This window comes from Poecile atricapillus, chromosome 26 (assembly GCF_030490865.1).
Source record: "Poecile atricapillus isolate bPoeAtr1 chromosome 26, bPoeAtr1.hap1, whole genome shotgun sequence".
Classification (NCBI taxonomy): domain Eukaryota; kingdom Metazoa; phylum Chordata; class Aves; order Passeriformes; family Paridae; genus Poecile; species Poecile atricapillus.
Genome location: NC_081274.1, coordinates 1988962 through 2002298, shown reverse-complemented (window position 1 = coordinate 2002298; position 13337 = coordinate 1988962). Strand labels below are relative to the sequence as shown.

The 13337-nt window shown below is 50.0% G+C and overlaps 3 protein-coding genes across 3 annotated transcripts in view; 2 read left to right on the top strand and 1 right to left on the bottom strand.

The window, feature by feature from the left end:
• Positions 1–13337, bottom strand: part of LOC131588529 (zinc finger protein 850-like) — a 78077-nt gene that overhangs the window by 23391 nt on the left and 41349 nt on the right. The window contains exons 4-5 of the mRNA XM_058857424.1: positions 7544–7553; positions 1074–1651 (exon numbers count right to left, since the gene is read on the bottom strand). Of these exons, the coding sequence (XP_058713407.1) occupies positions 1074–1651; positions 7544–7553 (588 nt within the window). The remainder of the gene's footprint in view (positions 1–1073; positions 1652–7543; positions 7554–13337) is intronic.
• LOC131588581 (zinc finger protein 239-like) overlaps positions 9087–13337 on the top strand; it is a 166786-nt gene continuing 162535 nt past the window's right edge. Inside the window, exon 1 of the mRNA XM_058857530.1 lies at positions 9087–9285. The gene's annotated coding sequence lies outside the window, so the exon portion shown is untranslated. The remainder of the gene's footprint in view (positions 9286–13337) is intronic.
• Positions 10011–11521, top strand: LOC131588587 (zinc finger protein 239-like). Its single transcript, XM_058857540.1, has one exon. The coding sequence runs from the start codon at positions 10107–10109 to the stop codon at positions 10923–10925; it is 819 nt and encodes a 272-aa protein (XP_058713523.1). The 5' UTR covers positions 10011–10106; the 3' UTR covers positions 10926–11521.

The following is a 13337-nucleotide window of genomic DNA, read 5'->3' as shown; positions in this document are numbered from 1 at the left end:
ACTTCGGATTAAAATTCATGGTAATGATTTTAAAATGTCATTACGCCTGCATGGTGGGCTCTGTAATTTGAGGAGGGGGTCATTTTGGTGAGGATTCGTCATCAAGAGATGAAAGAAAACCGCTCTTCCTCACTCTCACCTTTCTACCTTTAGAATGGTTGATATTACAAATGACATTTGGTACAACTCCAGTTTCCTCCATTGTGACTTTGAAATGGGTTTCCAGATGTAAGGTCTGTGATCTTCCTGAACCCGTTTATCAGTTTCTCTTTTCTCATTATAAGCACATCTAAACAAATATACAATGACAAGTAATTTTTTACCTAAGTCCGAGATTCATTATCTCAAATCTTGCTTCTCACTTAATCATTAACTCTAGTTCTAGCAAAACCTGTCTCTAGCTAAGATCTCTAGTTTTTCTTTAATTCATCCTTTTTCAAAATTAGTGAGTCCAATGAAGGTTTCAGAGGGTCCTGGATGGGCTGGGAGAGACTGGGAGGGTCCTTGGAGGGTCTTGAGGTGTCTGTGAAAGGTTTTGGGGGTCCTGACCTCTGCAGACCGCCCAGGGATGCCATCAAACGCTGCCCACAGCAAGATGCTGATGGGGATTGGAGTCTCTGTGTTGGGCTTCATCTTCCTGGCACTGGGGCTCGGCTTCTGCCTGTGCAGGAAGGTGAGGGGGGGTCCCAGGGGTCGTGTCCTCCCCCTCCACAGAGCGTGTGTGCTCCCCCTGGGCCCTCCACCCCTGGTGTCACCCCCTTTTCTCTGCCCACACAGCTCCTGAGGCAAAAGGTTCTCAAGGACTGAAAGTCAACAATTCCCATTGTCATTCTGTATCCTGTTGGATTTTCATTCCCCTGATTTCATCCAGGTGCCCACAGGGAGCCAGGAAGATGTGGAGCCTCCCAGCCAGGTGTCTTCCCAACACGGATCACCAGGACCACGGATCACCAGGGCTCTGCCCAACGGGGGTCACTGGGGATCATCCAACGCCGATCCTCCCATGGGGGATGGAGCTGGAGCAGCGCACGAAGCTCTTCCCACACTCGGGGCACTCGCAGGGCTTCCCTTACTGGTGCCTCCGTTGGTGTCGGGTCAAGTTAGAGCTGGTGGAGAAGCTCTTCCCACACTGGGGACACTCGTAGGGCCTCTCCCCACTGTGGATGCGCCGGTGGACGGTGAGGTTGCCGTTCTGCTGGAAGCCCTTCCCGCAGTCGGGGCAGCGGAAGGGCCTCTCCTCTGTGTGAATCCGCTCATGTTTGAGGACATCAGAGCTGGTCTGAAACCTCTTCCCACATTCAGGACACTCATAGGGCCTCTCCCCAGTGTGGATGCGTTGGTGTGCCCTCAGGTAGGAGCTCCACCGAAAGCTCTTCCCACATTCCAAGCAGGTGTAGGGCCGTTCCCCAGTGTGGATCACCTGGTGTCTCATCAGGTCAGAGATATCTCTGAAGCTCTTCCCACATTTCCCACACTCATAGGGCTTTTCCCCAGTGTGGATCGTCTGGTGTTTCCAAAAGTCAGAGCTCCGGCTGAAGCTCTTCCCACATTTCCCACACTCGTAGGGCTTTTCCCCAGTGTGGATCCTCTGGTGTAGGATCAGGTGGGAGCTCTTTCTGAAGCCCTTCCCACATTCCAAGCACTTGTGGGGCTTCTCCCCCAGCTCTGAGCTCTGGCTGGATCTCTGGCCGTGTCCCTGGCACTGGGGGGATCTTTCCTCCTCACAACTCCGTGGATTGGGTTTGCAGCCCCTCCTTGTGCGGCATCTCCAGGGCTTTTCCTCCTCCTCCTCCATCTGGACACGGTTTGGGAATGTAAAATCCTGGCTGGGGAGAAAAAAACAACAGGAGAGCGCCTTGGGCTGGGGGTTCCTCCTTCTCCAAGTTCATCTCAGAAAATCACTGGGCATCTTGTGCCTGTAAGAATCTCCAGAACACCAAGATTCAGCCCAAACACCCTCCAAACATCAAAACAGATCAAAAACTAATCAAACAAGATTCAGTCAAAATCCCCTCCAAAACAGAAATGTTCAGCCCTCACAAGAAACCAAAGTACCAACATTCAGCCCAATAAAGCTCAGAAACTCCAAGATTCAGCCCCGTGAAAATCGTGGATCTCCCTGCCCGGGCACTCGCTGCATGGGGGGGTGAGGGGGGCAATGAGGCCGGGCCGGAGCAGGGGGTGCCTGAGAGAGGCCCCGAGCCCGGGGGAAGCCCCTGCAGAGCCATGGAAGTGGCTCCTGGCCGGACTCGGGGATCCCCCTGGCGATCCCCGCTGGAGCAGCCTGGTCCTGAGGGACTCTGGCCCCTGGCAGGGACCCCAGGCTGCAGCAGGACAAGGATTCCTGTCCCTCAGGGGGAGGCACTGACATGACCTGACTGTGAACCCCCATCCCTGTGCCTCTGGGCGGGGAGGGGGACGGAGAGGGGCAGAAAGTTAAGCCCGGGAAGGAGGGACAGCTGGGGGGAAGATGGATTTCCGGAGGAATTACTTTACTTCTCGTTTTCTTGCTCTGACACGTTTGAAAACAAATTCAATTAATTTCCCCAAATCAGGTGTGCTGTGCCCGTGACCAAGGATTGAACTGTCCCCACCCTCATCCAGACCCCCGAGCCTTTCCTTGTGTGTTCTGCTCCCCGCCCGGGACAGGAAGGAGAGTCACAGAGTTTTGGCCTCGCTCCGGCATAGCCCTGCTCCATCCCGGACTCACCCCCAGCTCGCAGCGCCCTCAGCTCCCGGGCACCCCGAGCTCCCGGCGCTTCAGCGCAGCGGCGCTTCCTTGGCCTCCTGCCCGGGCCGGGCCCAGCGCCGGGGCCCCTCCTCAGCCCAGGCTAACGAGAAATGGCGGAGCTCAGCCCAAGGCAGGCGAGTCCGTGCCGTGTGCAGAGCCCGCCGCTGGCTGCGATTGGCTGCTTCTGCCGTCACTCGTGGCTCTGGCGCGCGCTGATTGGGCAGAGCGGGGACAAGCCCGGCCCCGCTGGCGCCCCCAGGGCGGCCGTGGGGCAGGAGAGCCGCCATTGCCGGAGCGTCTGTGCGGGCCCGGCAGCGGCGGCAGCAGCGGCCGGAGCCCGGTGAGGCGGCGGCGGAGCTCGGAGGCGGCCCCAGCGCAGCGTCCCGGGCACAGCGCAGCCACCTCCGGCCTCCCGACACGAAGCGGGACGAGCCAGCGCTGCTCCGCCACCGCCTCCTGCCGAGGCCCCAGCGGCAAGGAGACCGCGGGCAGCCGCTCCCGCAGCGCCCTCAGCCCAGGGCCAACACGGGCCGGCCACGGCACAAGCCACCCGCCACAGCCCCCTGCCGCCCCCTCCCGGGCCCGCAGCGAGCCCCGAGCCCCCGCAGAACCGAGCGCGGCTCCCACCTGCGATGGCCGGGGCCGCCTCCGAGCTCCGCCGCCGCCTCACCGGTTGTTATAAAAGAAATTACAATTTTGACAGCTAGGTCCCTTGGGTTAATGGCAGTTTAATTAAAATGAATACAATTTAGTAAATTGAATAGTAATTTGGTATAAAAGAATACAGTTTAGTAAAAGAATATCATTTAGCAAAAAGTTACAATTTATATATATATTTGCCAGTAATTAAGTAGGATTAAAGCATAAGCAAAACCAACCGGGTTCCTCACCCTGCCTCATGTACAGAGCAAATCACTTCAAGCTAAACTTATATACTGTATGCTTATACATATTCATTAATACTTCCCATAACTTTCCTCTTATTTCCGATTTTTCTGTCTTTATGTCACTTTTCTTCACGGTACATGCTTCACTTGTTGTTAGGGGGTCTTCAGTCTTCTTTTCATGGTCTTTTGGCGAAGGCTTCTCCTCTTCCTCATTGTCCTTTGGATAACCTTACAGGTTTGTGTGTGCGTACTAAGCGTTGTGTTATGTTACTCTACTCATTAGCCTGATATTTAGTGATTTTTAGGCCCAATGCTTAAAGTCGTTCTAATTTTGTCCATTTCAAGGCCGTTTTGGTCATGAGACATCACTTATCTTCTAAACTACATCCTGTACCTCAATTTTAACATGTAACATCTGTAAAGGGGTACATCTGCCTCGTAACACTGATTCTTTTGGTTGCTTCTGATAATAACTTTCCAAATAGTTACAATTTAGTCAGCACGAATCAATTCCATTTATTTTAATCCCCCATTTCTCTTTTTTATTGCATTTATTGGTGCTTTTTTAAAAAAAACCATAAACTTAAATTTTAATTTTTTTATCTTCTCAATAATTTCATTTCTTGCATTTACTTTATTTTCAGTTCTAATTTTTTAACATTTTTCATGCTGTATCAAGCTTTTTGCACTCTTTCAAATTTAGTTAACTTTTTTTTTTTGAGCTATTATAGTTTCTTTTCGTTCAGTATTCCTTGAATTACTGAATGGATTAGTCTAATAAGGCATGAAATTATACAAAATAGAAACAATAATCTTAATATAAAACACTATACCATAAATTTTAACTTTTTCCACTAAGTGCTTCTAAAAAGGTTATCTCACTAATCAGTCTTCAAAATAAAATTCTATTTTTGAACTGGTATATATATCTTTAGCAATTTTTGTGACGGCTCTTCTATAATCATTTATCTTTATACAACACTCAGATTTGTTAAACTCTCTACAAACTCCCCCTTCTTCAGCTAACAAATACTCCAGGGCAATTCTGTTTTCATAAACAAATGCTCACACTTGTGAATGTTGCTTGGCCAGCAGCTTTAGGGCAGTAGAGGTGTGGTTTGAAACAACTTTAACTACTGTCTGCAGCTTTATGAACTGATTCAATAGATAGATTTGGGTTCTATATCTCTAAGATCCATCTGCAGCTCAAGTGGCTGGGTCATCTCTCTGCAGGCCATTTGTCTTCATTTCTGGTTTCTTCTTGCTTTTGGAAAGTCAAGGTTCAAGTCCCTTTTATTGTTCTTTAATGTTTCATAAAGTGGTGTTCTTAACATATTGCTCCTGGACCTCGGTATAACGAAGAAGGAGGGTCATATAACTCTTCAGATACAGGTTCTTTTTCACTTTTGAGGTAATTCACTGTATGCTCTTTACTCACAAATTTAATATATTCTATCAGGGGCTTTCCATTTGTTACTTGTTGTACCTGGTTGTTCCCAATAGAATTTTAGGTCACTTATGGATTGGTAAGGGTTAGCTCCAGAACTTTTATACCAGCACAAATCAACATGGTTATCCTACAATTAGTTTCTTTTTGTCATTCTCTAATATCCAGCAGGAGTTTTTGGTGGCCAGGTGTTAGTATTGTTATCTGATACAAACTGTTTTAATTATTTGATGATTCAAAATTTATCTTCTAGGTCATTTTATTCTCTTGGAAGTTTGAGTAAGATTTCATTTTAAAAATTGGTCTGGAGCTAGACTCTCACTTTCCCACAGCTATTTTTTTAGCTATTTTAAGTCTTTCACAAATTTAACATTTAAATAATTTTAATTCTATAACTACTTCTTGCATTAAACCTACAGAATGATTTTAGTTTAAGTTGGCCAATCTCAGTTGCTATACTGCTGTTTCAACTGTTCACACTACTTATTCATTTTGTCTAATTCTTCCCCTGAGATTTTTTTATACTTTTATAAAATTACCGTGATTGTAACAGGCAGCATTAACATATGGATGTGCCACAAACACAGATTTTATCTTGTTTTTGCATTTGTCATATTTGTTTGCATTTGTCACATGGATCAGAATTATTGTGATTTTGTTTTTGCATAGTTTGTTTGCTCATTGTTTGCTTTTGTGCTGCTTGTTTTAATATCACTTGTTTCTTATTTTTTTGGATTCTGTCCCATCCTGCTTCATGGTTTTGGCCAGTTGCCAAGGGTATCTTAATGAACACAGTGAAAATAATCCTCAGGAGTTTTCACTCTCTGCCTTCCTCAAGGCCCCTTGGGCTGCAGCCAAGGGCCGAGGTGCCGCTCTTCTTGGTAGCAAAGTTTATACCCTGGGGTCTGGTCACTGACACGTTCGGTCTCACTGCTACCCTTGGCCTCATAAGGTTCCTATGAGCCACTTCAACTCTGCTTGTTTCAAGGATGGCACAGATTTCACAGCACTGTCTTATCTCTCTCTCTCTTAGGCAGTTTTTTTTTTTTTTTCTTTTAATTTAAACTATTAAAGCTCCAGAGATGTGCCAACTACAATAAAAGTTACTTTTTCCACAACTTCAGTTAGCAATTTATTAATAAAGCTTTAATTAACAGGGGGTTCTTTTAGCACAATTTTTGCTGTTAAATAAATAAAACATTTAGTCAAAACCATTTATATTGACTATACAAAATATTGGAAAACAAACATTTTAAAAATACGGACATATAAGTTTCTGTGAAAAAAAAACCTGCTACATGTTTTTAACACTTATAATGCACATAACACAACTGTAACACACCATTTAGATACTATATATTCATAAAATGTGTTTGTGCTTCACAGACTCTGAGCAAGGCAGAATTTGTCTTTTGAATGTCTAAATATAATAAACCAAACCAAATTAATGCCAGGTTGTAACAAATGGTCAGTCGTGTTATATGTTAGAGTTCACTTGGCACAGCCAGCACTGCACACTTTTCAGTTAAATGGGATTTAGGTAGTGCTGCTGTTTCTATTTCCAGCAAAATATCTTTAGATGAAGGAACAGTTTTACCTCTTTTTTTTTTTTCTTTCTTTTTTTTTTTTTTCTGCTACTTATTAGTTTGTAAAGGATACAACAGATAACTCTCGCTTTCTTGTGTTTTAGTAATGAATTTATCTTTCCCCCCACCCCGGGGAAGCTACAGGGTAGCATAGTCGCTCTCTTCTTGATAAAAAGGTTCTTTTGAATTTACATACTGATTTAAAGCTTAACAAATCTAATCTTTAAACGATCCAAACTTTGGCCAATTCAAATTATATTTTCGGATCATTTTCTTTGTCTATTTAAACATACAATAATTAATCATTTTCTGCTTGTTTTTCCTCTCCTGGATTCCCATGTATTCCAAAATCATAACATCATCCTCAGTGGACTGTCCTGAGGAATGCTCCCCTCCTGAGAAACCCCCTCACGGTTCTCAGATATTCCGGGCTCTTGCGAATTCCCCTTATAATTCCCAGCCCCTGGGTTCAAGGACTTACTGTCCCTTGAACCCATCTCTGGCAGCAACCAAGCAAGAAATCTCCGGTACCAGGAGAATCTTGATCCCCCTCACTCACTCCGTGCTTCAACTTCCCCCCTCCCTCAATATTACTCTGTTGCTCTATCCCGTCTTTTGCCAACTACTCGCTTCCTGTCTAATTTCCTCTCTTTCTCAATTTCTTTTACCCCTCTTCGACTACTCATTTCTGGCTACTTCTCTTCCCAATCCCTCTTAGCTACGTACTAAAGTTCCCAACTATTTTCTCTTTTTAAAGGAAGTTGAACCTGACTCGATCACTCTCCTCCTGAGTCACTTCACTCAGTGATCAGATCGCTCCCTTCTCCCCGAGGACTTTCCCGTGGGTTTTAAGATTGGGACTCTCCCTCCCGTCCCTGCCGGGGATTTTCACTCGTTCTTCTCTTTCCCTTCCCTCCTTTCCCGGCCGGTCTCCTCGCGGAGAGCCGAAAACGCGGTACGGCCGGAGGTCTGCACTCCCTTTGTGGGTCCGGGCTGCCCAGCCCCGTCTCAGCCACTGCACACACACACACAGGCACACAGCTCCCCCCTGCCCAGCCCCGTGGGACTCACACACTCCGTTTGCCCAGCGCTTCTTGTGCACAAGACGTTTTACAGGCACCTTTATCTCTGGCCGGCACTCTACGGGAGCTCTTCTGCACGCTTCTTTCAGCCAGCTTCTTCTGCTTATGCTTTATCCTAAGTGGAACTTCTATTTCCAAGGGAGCACGATCTAACCTTGGCACCACCTTGAAAAATTGGTGGGGAGCTCCTTCCCATCATTAGCCGTTCTTCTCCTAGATTGGAGTTCCCGGGTTTTGGCACCAAATTGTTATAAATGACTTTCAAATTTCCAAACAATCAATCTAATTAATTGATAATATACTTTAATAAATTGGATACAAAATAATAAAATAATACAATTTAGTAAAAGAATACAATTTAGTAAGAAAGATACAATTTAGTAGATATATTCAGACATATATTTTTATATATTTATATTTATATTTATATTTATAGATATAGATATAGATATAGATATATAGATATAGATATAGATATGTGTATGTGTGTGTTTGAATATAATTGGTCAGTGGTTACAAATGGTTAAGGCATAAGCAAAACCGACCGGAGTACGGGGGGCGCTTCTCACTCCACCTCACGTACAGAACAAAGCACTTCCAGCTAACCTTATATACTGTGTGCTTGTACATATTCATGAATGTTTCCCGTATGTTTCCTCCTATTTCCGATTTTGCCGGCTTTAGGTCACTATTCTTCACGGTACATGCTTCACTTGTTGTTAGGGGGTCTTCAGTCTTCTTTTGGGGGTCTTTTGGCGAAGGCTTCTCCTCTTCCTCATTGTCCTTTGGATAACCTTACAGGTTTGTGTGTGCGTACTAAGGGTTGTGTTATGTTACTCTACTCATTAGTCTGATATTTACTGATTTTTAGGCCCAATGCTTAAACTCGTTTTAATTTTGTCCATCTCAAGGCCGTTTTGGTCTTGAAACATCACTTATCTTCTAAACTACATCCTGTACCTCAATTTTAACATGTAACATCTGCAAAGGGGTACATCTGCCTTATAACACTGATTCCATTGGTTGCTTCTAATAATAACATTCCGAATAGTTACAATTTAGTCAGCATGAATCAATTCCATTTATTACACAACCTCCCGGGCCCGCAGCGAGCCCCGAGCCCCCGCAGAACCGAGCGCGGCTCCCACCTGCGATGGCCGGGGCCGCCTCCGAGCTCCGCCGCCGCCTCACCGGGCTCCGGCCGCTGCTGCCGCCGCTGCCGGGCCCGCACAGACGCTCCGGCAATGGCGGCTCTCCTGCCCCACGGCCGCCCTGGGGGCGCCAGCGGGGCCGGGCTTGTCCCCGCTCTGCCCAATCAGCGCGCGCCAGAGCCACGAGTGACGGCAGAAGCAGCCAATCGCAGCCAGCGGCGGGCTCTGCACACGGCACGGACTCGCCTGCCTTGGGCTGAGCTCCGCCATTTCTCGTTAGCCTGGGCTGAGGAGCGGCCCCGGCGCTGGGCCCGGCCCGGGCAGGAGGCCAAGGAAGCGCCGCTGCGCTGAAGCGCCGGGAGCTCGGGGTGCCCGGGAGCTGAGGGCGCTGCGAGCTGGGGGTAAGTCCGGGATGGAGCAGGGCTATGCCGGAAAGAGGCCAAAACTCTGTGACTCTGCTTCCTGTCCCGGGCGGGGAGCCGAACACACAAGGAAAGGCTCGGGGGTCTGGATGAGGGTGGGGACAGTTCAATCCTTGGTCACGGGCACAGCACACCTGACTTGAGGAAATTAATTGAATTTATTATCAAACATGTCAAAACAAGAAAACGAGAAGTAAAGTAATTCCTCCGGAAATCCATCTTCCCCCCAGCTGTTCCTCCTTCCCGGGCTTAACTTTCTGCCCCTCTCCGTCCCCCTCCCCGCCCAGAGGCACAGGGATGGGGGTCACAGTCAGGTCATGTCAGTGCCTCCCCCTGAGGGACAGGAATCCTTGTCCTGCTGCAGCCTGGGGTCCCTGCCAGGGGCCAGAGTCCCTCAGGACCAGGCTGCTCCAGCGGGGATCGCCAGGGGGATCCCCGAGTCCGGCCAGGAGCCACTTCCATGGCTCTGCAGGGGCTTCCCCCGGGCTCGGGGCCTCTCTCAGGCACCCCCTGCTCCGGCCCGGCCTCATTGCCCCCCTCACCCCCCCATGCAGTGAGTGCCTGGGCAGGGAGATCCACGATCTTCACGGGGCTGAATCTTGGTGTTTCTGAGTGTTATTGGGCTGAATGTTGGTGCTTTGTTTTTTTGTGGGGGCAGAATCTTTCTATGTTGAGGGGGATATCAGATTTTTGGTGTTTTGGAAGTTTTGCATCTCTTTTGATGTTTGGAGGATTTTTTGGGCTGAATCTTGGTGTCCTGGAGGTCCTTCCAGACACTAGATGCCCAATGACTTCCTGAGATGAACTTGGGAAAGGAGAAACCCTCAGCCCAAGGCTTTTTCCTTTCTTTTTTTCCCCCAAACCAGGATTTTTCATTCCCAAGCTGTGGTCAGATGGAGGAGGAGGAGGAAAAGCCCTGGAGATCTCACACAAGGAGAGGCTGCAAACCCAGCCCAGGGAGCTGTGAGGAGGAAAGATCGTCCCTGTGCCGGGAAGGGCGTCGGAGATCCAGCCGGAGCTCAGAGCAGGGGGAGAAGCCCCACAAGTGTTTGGAATGTGGGAAAGATTTCAGCCGCAGCTCCAGCCTGCTCCGGCACCAGATGATCCACACTGGGGAAAAGCTCTACGCGTGTGGGGAATGTGGGAAGAGCTTCAACCAGAGCTCCAACCTGAGGGCACACCAGCTGATCCACAGTGGGGAAAGACCCTATGAGTGTGGGAAATGTGGGAAGAGCTTCAGAGATACCTCTGACCTGATGAAACACCAGGTGATCCACACAGGGGAACGGCCCTACACCTGCTTGGAATGTGGGAAGAGCTTTGGGTGGAGTTCCAATCTGAGGAAACACCAGCTCATCCACACCAGGGAGAGGCCCTACGAGTGTCCCGAGTGTGGGAAGAGGTTTCGGACCAGCTCCCATGTCCTCCTGCATGAGCGGATTCACACAGAGGAGAGGCCCTTCCGCTGCCCCGACTGCGGGAAGGGCTTCAAGCACAGTTCCCACCTCACTGTCCACCGGCGCATCCACAGTGGGGAGAGGCCCTACGAGTGTCCCCAGTGTGGGAAGAGCTTCTCCAGGGGCTATCACTTGACCCAACACCAACGGAGGCACCAGTAAGGGAAGCCCTGCGAGTGCCCCGAGTGCGGGAAGAGCTTCGTGCGCTGCTCCAGCTCCATCCCCCATGGGAGGATCGGCGTTGGATGATCCCCAGTGACCCCCGTTGGGCAGAGCCCTGGTGATCCGTGGTCCTGGTGATCCGTGTTGGGAAGACACCTGGCTGGGAGGCTCCACATCTTCCTGGCTTCCTGTGGGCACCTGGATGAACACCTGGGCAGGAACATCCACTGGGACACAGACCAACAATGGGAATTCCTTGGGGGGAGTGGATTTTTTGACTTTCAATCCCAGAAAATCTTTTGCATTCAATCCACCTATCTTCTGGTGGCATCAAGGAGGTCTTGGAGGTCTTGTCCGACCTCAGTGATTCCACAATTTTCATTTCCTATTGCCCAGAGGTGTCTTCCACAGCCAGATGTTGATGAAATGGGTCAAAGACCAAGGTTTTGGAGACAGTGGTCTGGAAAGCCTTCCAAAAAATGTTGTTCTCTTCCACCCAAGCACAGGGATCCTCAGCTGGCAGAAATCCTTTCAATATGGCCTGATTGGCTTTTAATTTTTCTTTATTCCTTCAAAATATCCAACTTTGGCGTGAAAATAAAGACATTGAACTAAGACATGGGTGAGGACATTGAGACACATAGACATGGTGGGACTTGGACAGTGATGTGGGGACACATGGACAGGGACATGGACATTCATGGGGACATGGGGGGACACAGGCATAGATGGAGATGTGGGGGACAATGCCAGGGATGGAAACATGGTGGGGACACAGCCCTGGGTGAGGACATGGTGGGCCATGGCCAGTGACATGTGGGGACATGGCTGTGGCCGCTGCCATGGGGGGAACTTGCAGGGGCTGTGGGGGATGCTGGGTTTGAGGGAGTTGAGGGTTCCTGGCAGGGACTTGGGGCTTGCTGAGGGCTTTGGGGAGCCCAGGCCGAGCGGCTGCGGCTGCGCTGGGAGCCCCTGGTGGAGGTTCTGGGGCAGCTGCTCAAGGACCCCCTGGCCTGGAGCCCCAGCCGGGCATTGGGCTCCTGGAAGGGAATGAAGGTCCTTGTGCCCAGGAGGGAAATCCCAGCACCCCCAGGGTATGGGGGACAGCTGAGAGGCCACAGCAGACAGCACTGTCTTCCTCTGTGGGGCCCAAAGAACCGGCCAGCTCAGAGATTTTGGCTCTCCCCTGCAGAGCTTCTCCCTAGGTGAGACACTTTGCTCCCATGAATAGAAAAAGTGTCACTCCCAGAGGCCTTTGAGTTGAACATGTTAATTTGTTACACCCCATTGGTTTTCCTCCCTATCAATCCACCCTGATACATGTATCCCAGTTTCCCCCGCCCCTCTCCTCTATAAATACCCTGGTTTTTCCCCAGTTCAGGCAGCTGCTGTCACTGGCTCCCTTCACTGAGGGCCCTGCTACAATAAAGGCTGGTTCTCCATGGAATGCCATACAGCTCTCTAGTCTCTCTCTCCGCGTCGCCTGCACGCTGCCGCTGAGCTGAGATCACTCGCCGGGCAGAGGACGTGCCTGTTCCCCTGGACAGTCCTTTTCAGGATGGCTTCTTCAGGGTAGTCACGGAACCCCTGCCATCGACACTGCTGCGGCGCTCCTCCAGAACTGCACCTCAAAAATTCCCAAACTCTGGGATTCTGCCCAGGAAAAGGCTGCCAGAAGCTGCCAGAATTGAGTGAAAGGGGGGATGGGAGCCCCAGATTGAGCAGGAGGGACCTGGAACACCCAAAACCAAGCAGAGGGGTGGGGTGGTGGATTGAGTGGCAGTGAGGCAGGGGTGGAAGTGCAGAGGACAAGGGGCGCATGGGAGCTCCATATTGGGTTTGGATGAGTCTCGCTCCTCCTTCTTCATCCTGCCTCCTTCTCCTCTCTGGCCCTTCTCCCGCTACTTCCTCTGCCCTCCTCCTCCTCCTCCTCCATCTCTTCTGCTCCCCTGAGCCCAGCACCCAGCCTTGGATCCCCATTTTTCCAATTCCTTCGCATCCCACGGGAGCAGCCGGGATGGAACCAGGGCAGATCGAGCTGGGGCAGTGCTGGGCTCTTGGCATGGTTTGGGCACCACCCATGGGCCCCCTCCCCAAATTTCCCTGGTGGCTTCAGGGGTCCCAGTGCTTTTTAGGGTTTGCTGGGTGCCATGCTGGAGTTTGGTGTCTCCCAAGGAGTCCCCAGAACAGGGTGACACATGGGGGGGACACACGGGGGTCCTGATCCATCACGGGGCAGGGTCTGTCCCTGCCACAGCCCCCCCACAGGGTCTCCCCGAGTCCCTCCCCACTGCCCCCCATAAACGGGACAGGGGTGAACTGGGAAGCTTTACTGGGAACACTGGGAGCAGCCAGGTGAGGACAGAGTGACAGCGGGGCTGGGGGGACACACGACCCCTCCAGAATCACTGC

Bases quoted from the DNA above. Each gene is read 5' to 3' on its own strand.
- LOC131588587 (XM_058857540.1), top strand. From the start codon at position 10,107: ATGAACTTGGGAAAGGAGAAACCCTCAGCCCAAGGCTTTTTCCTTTCT.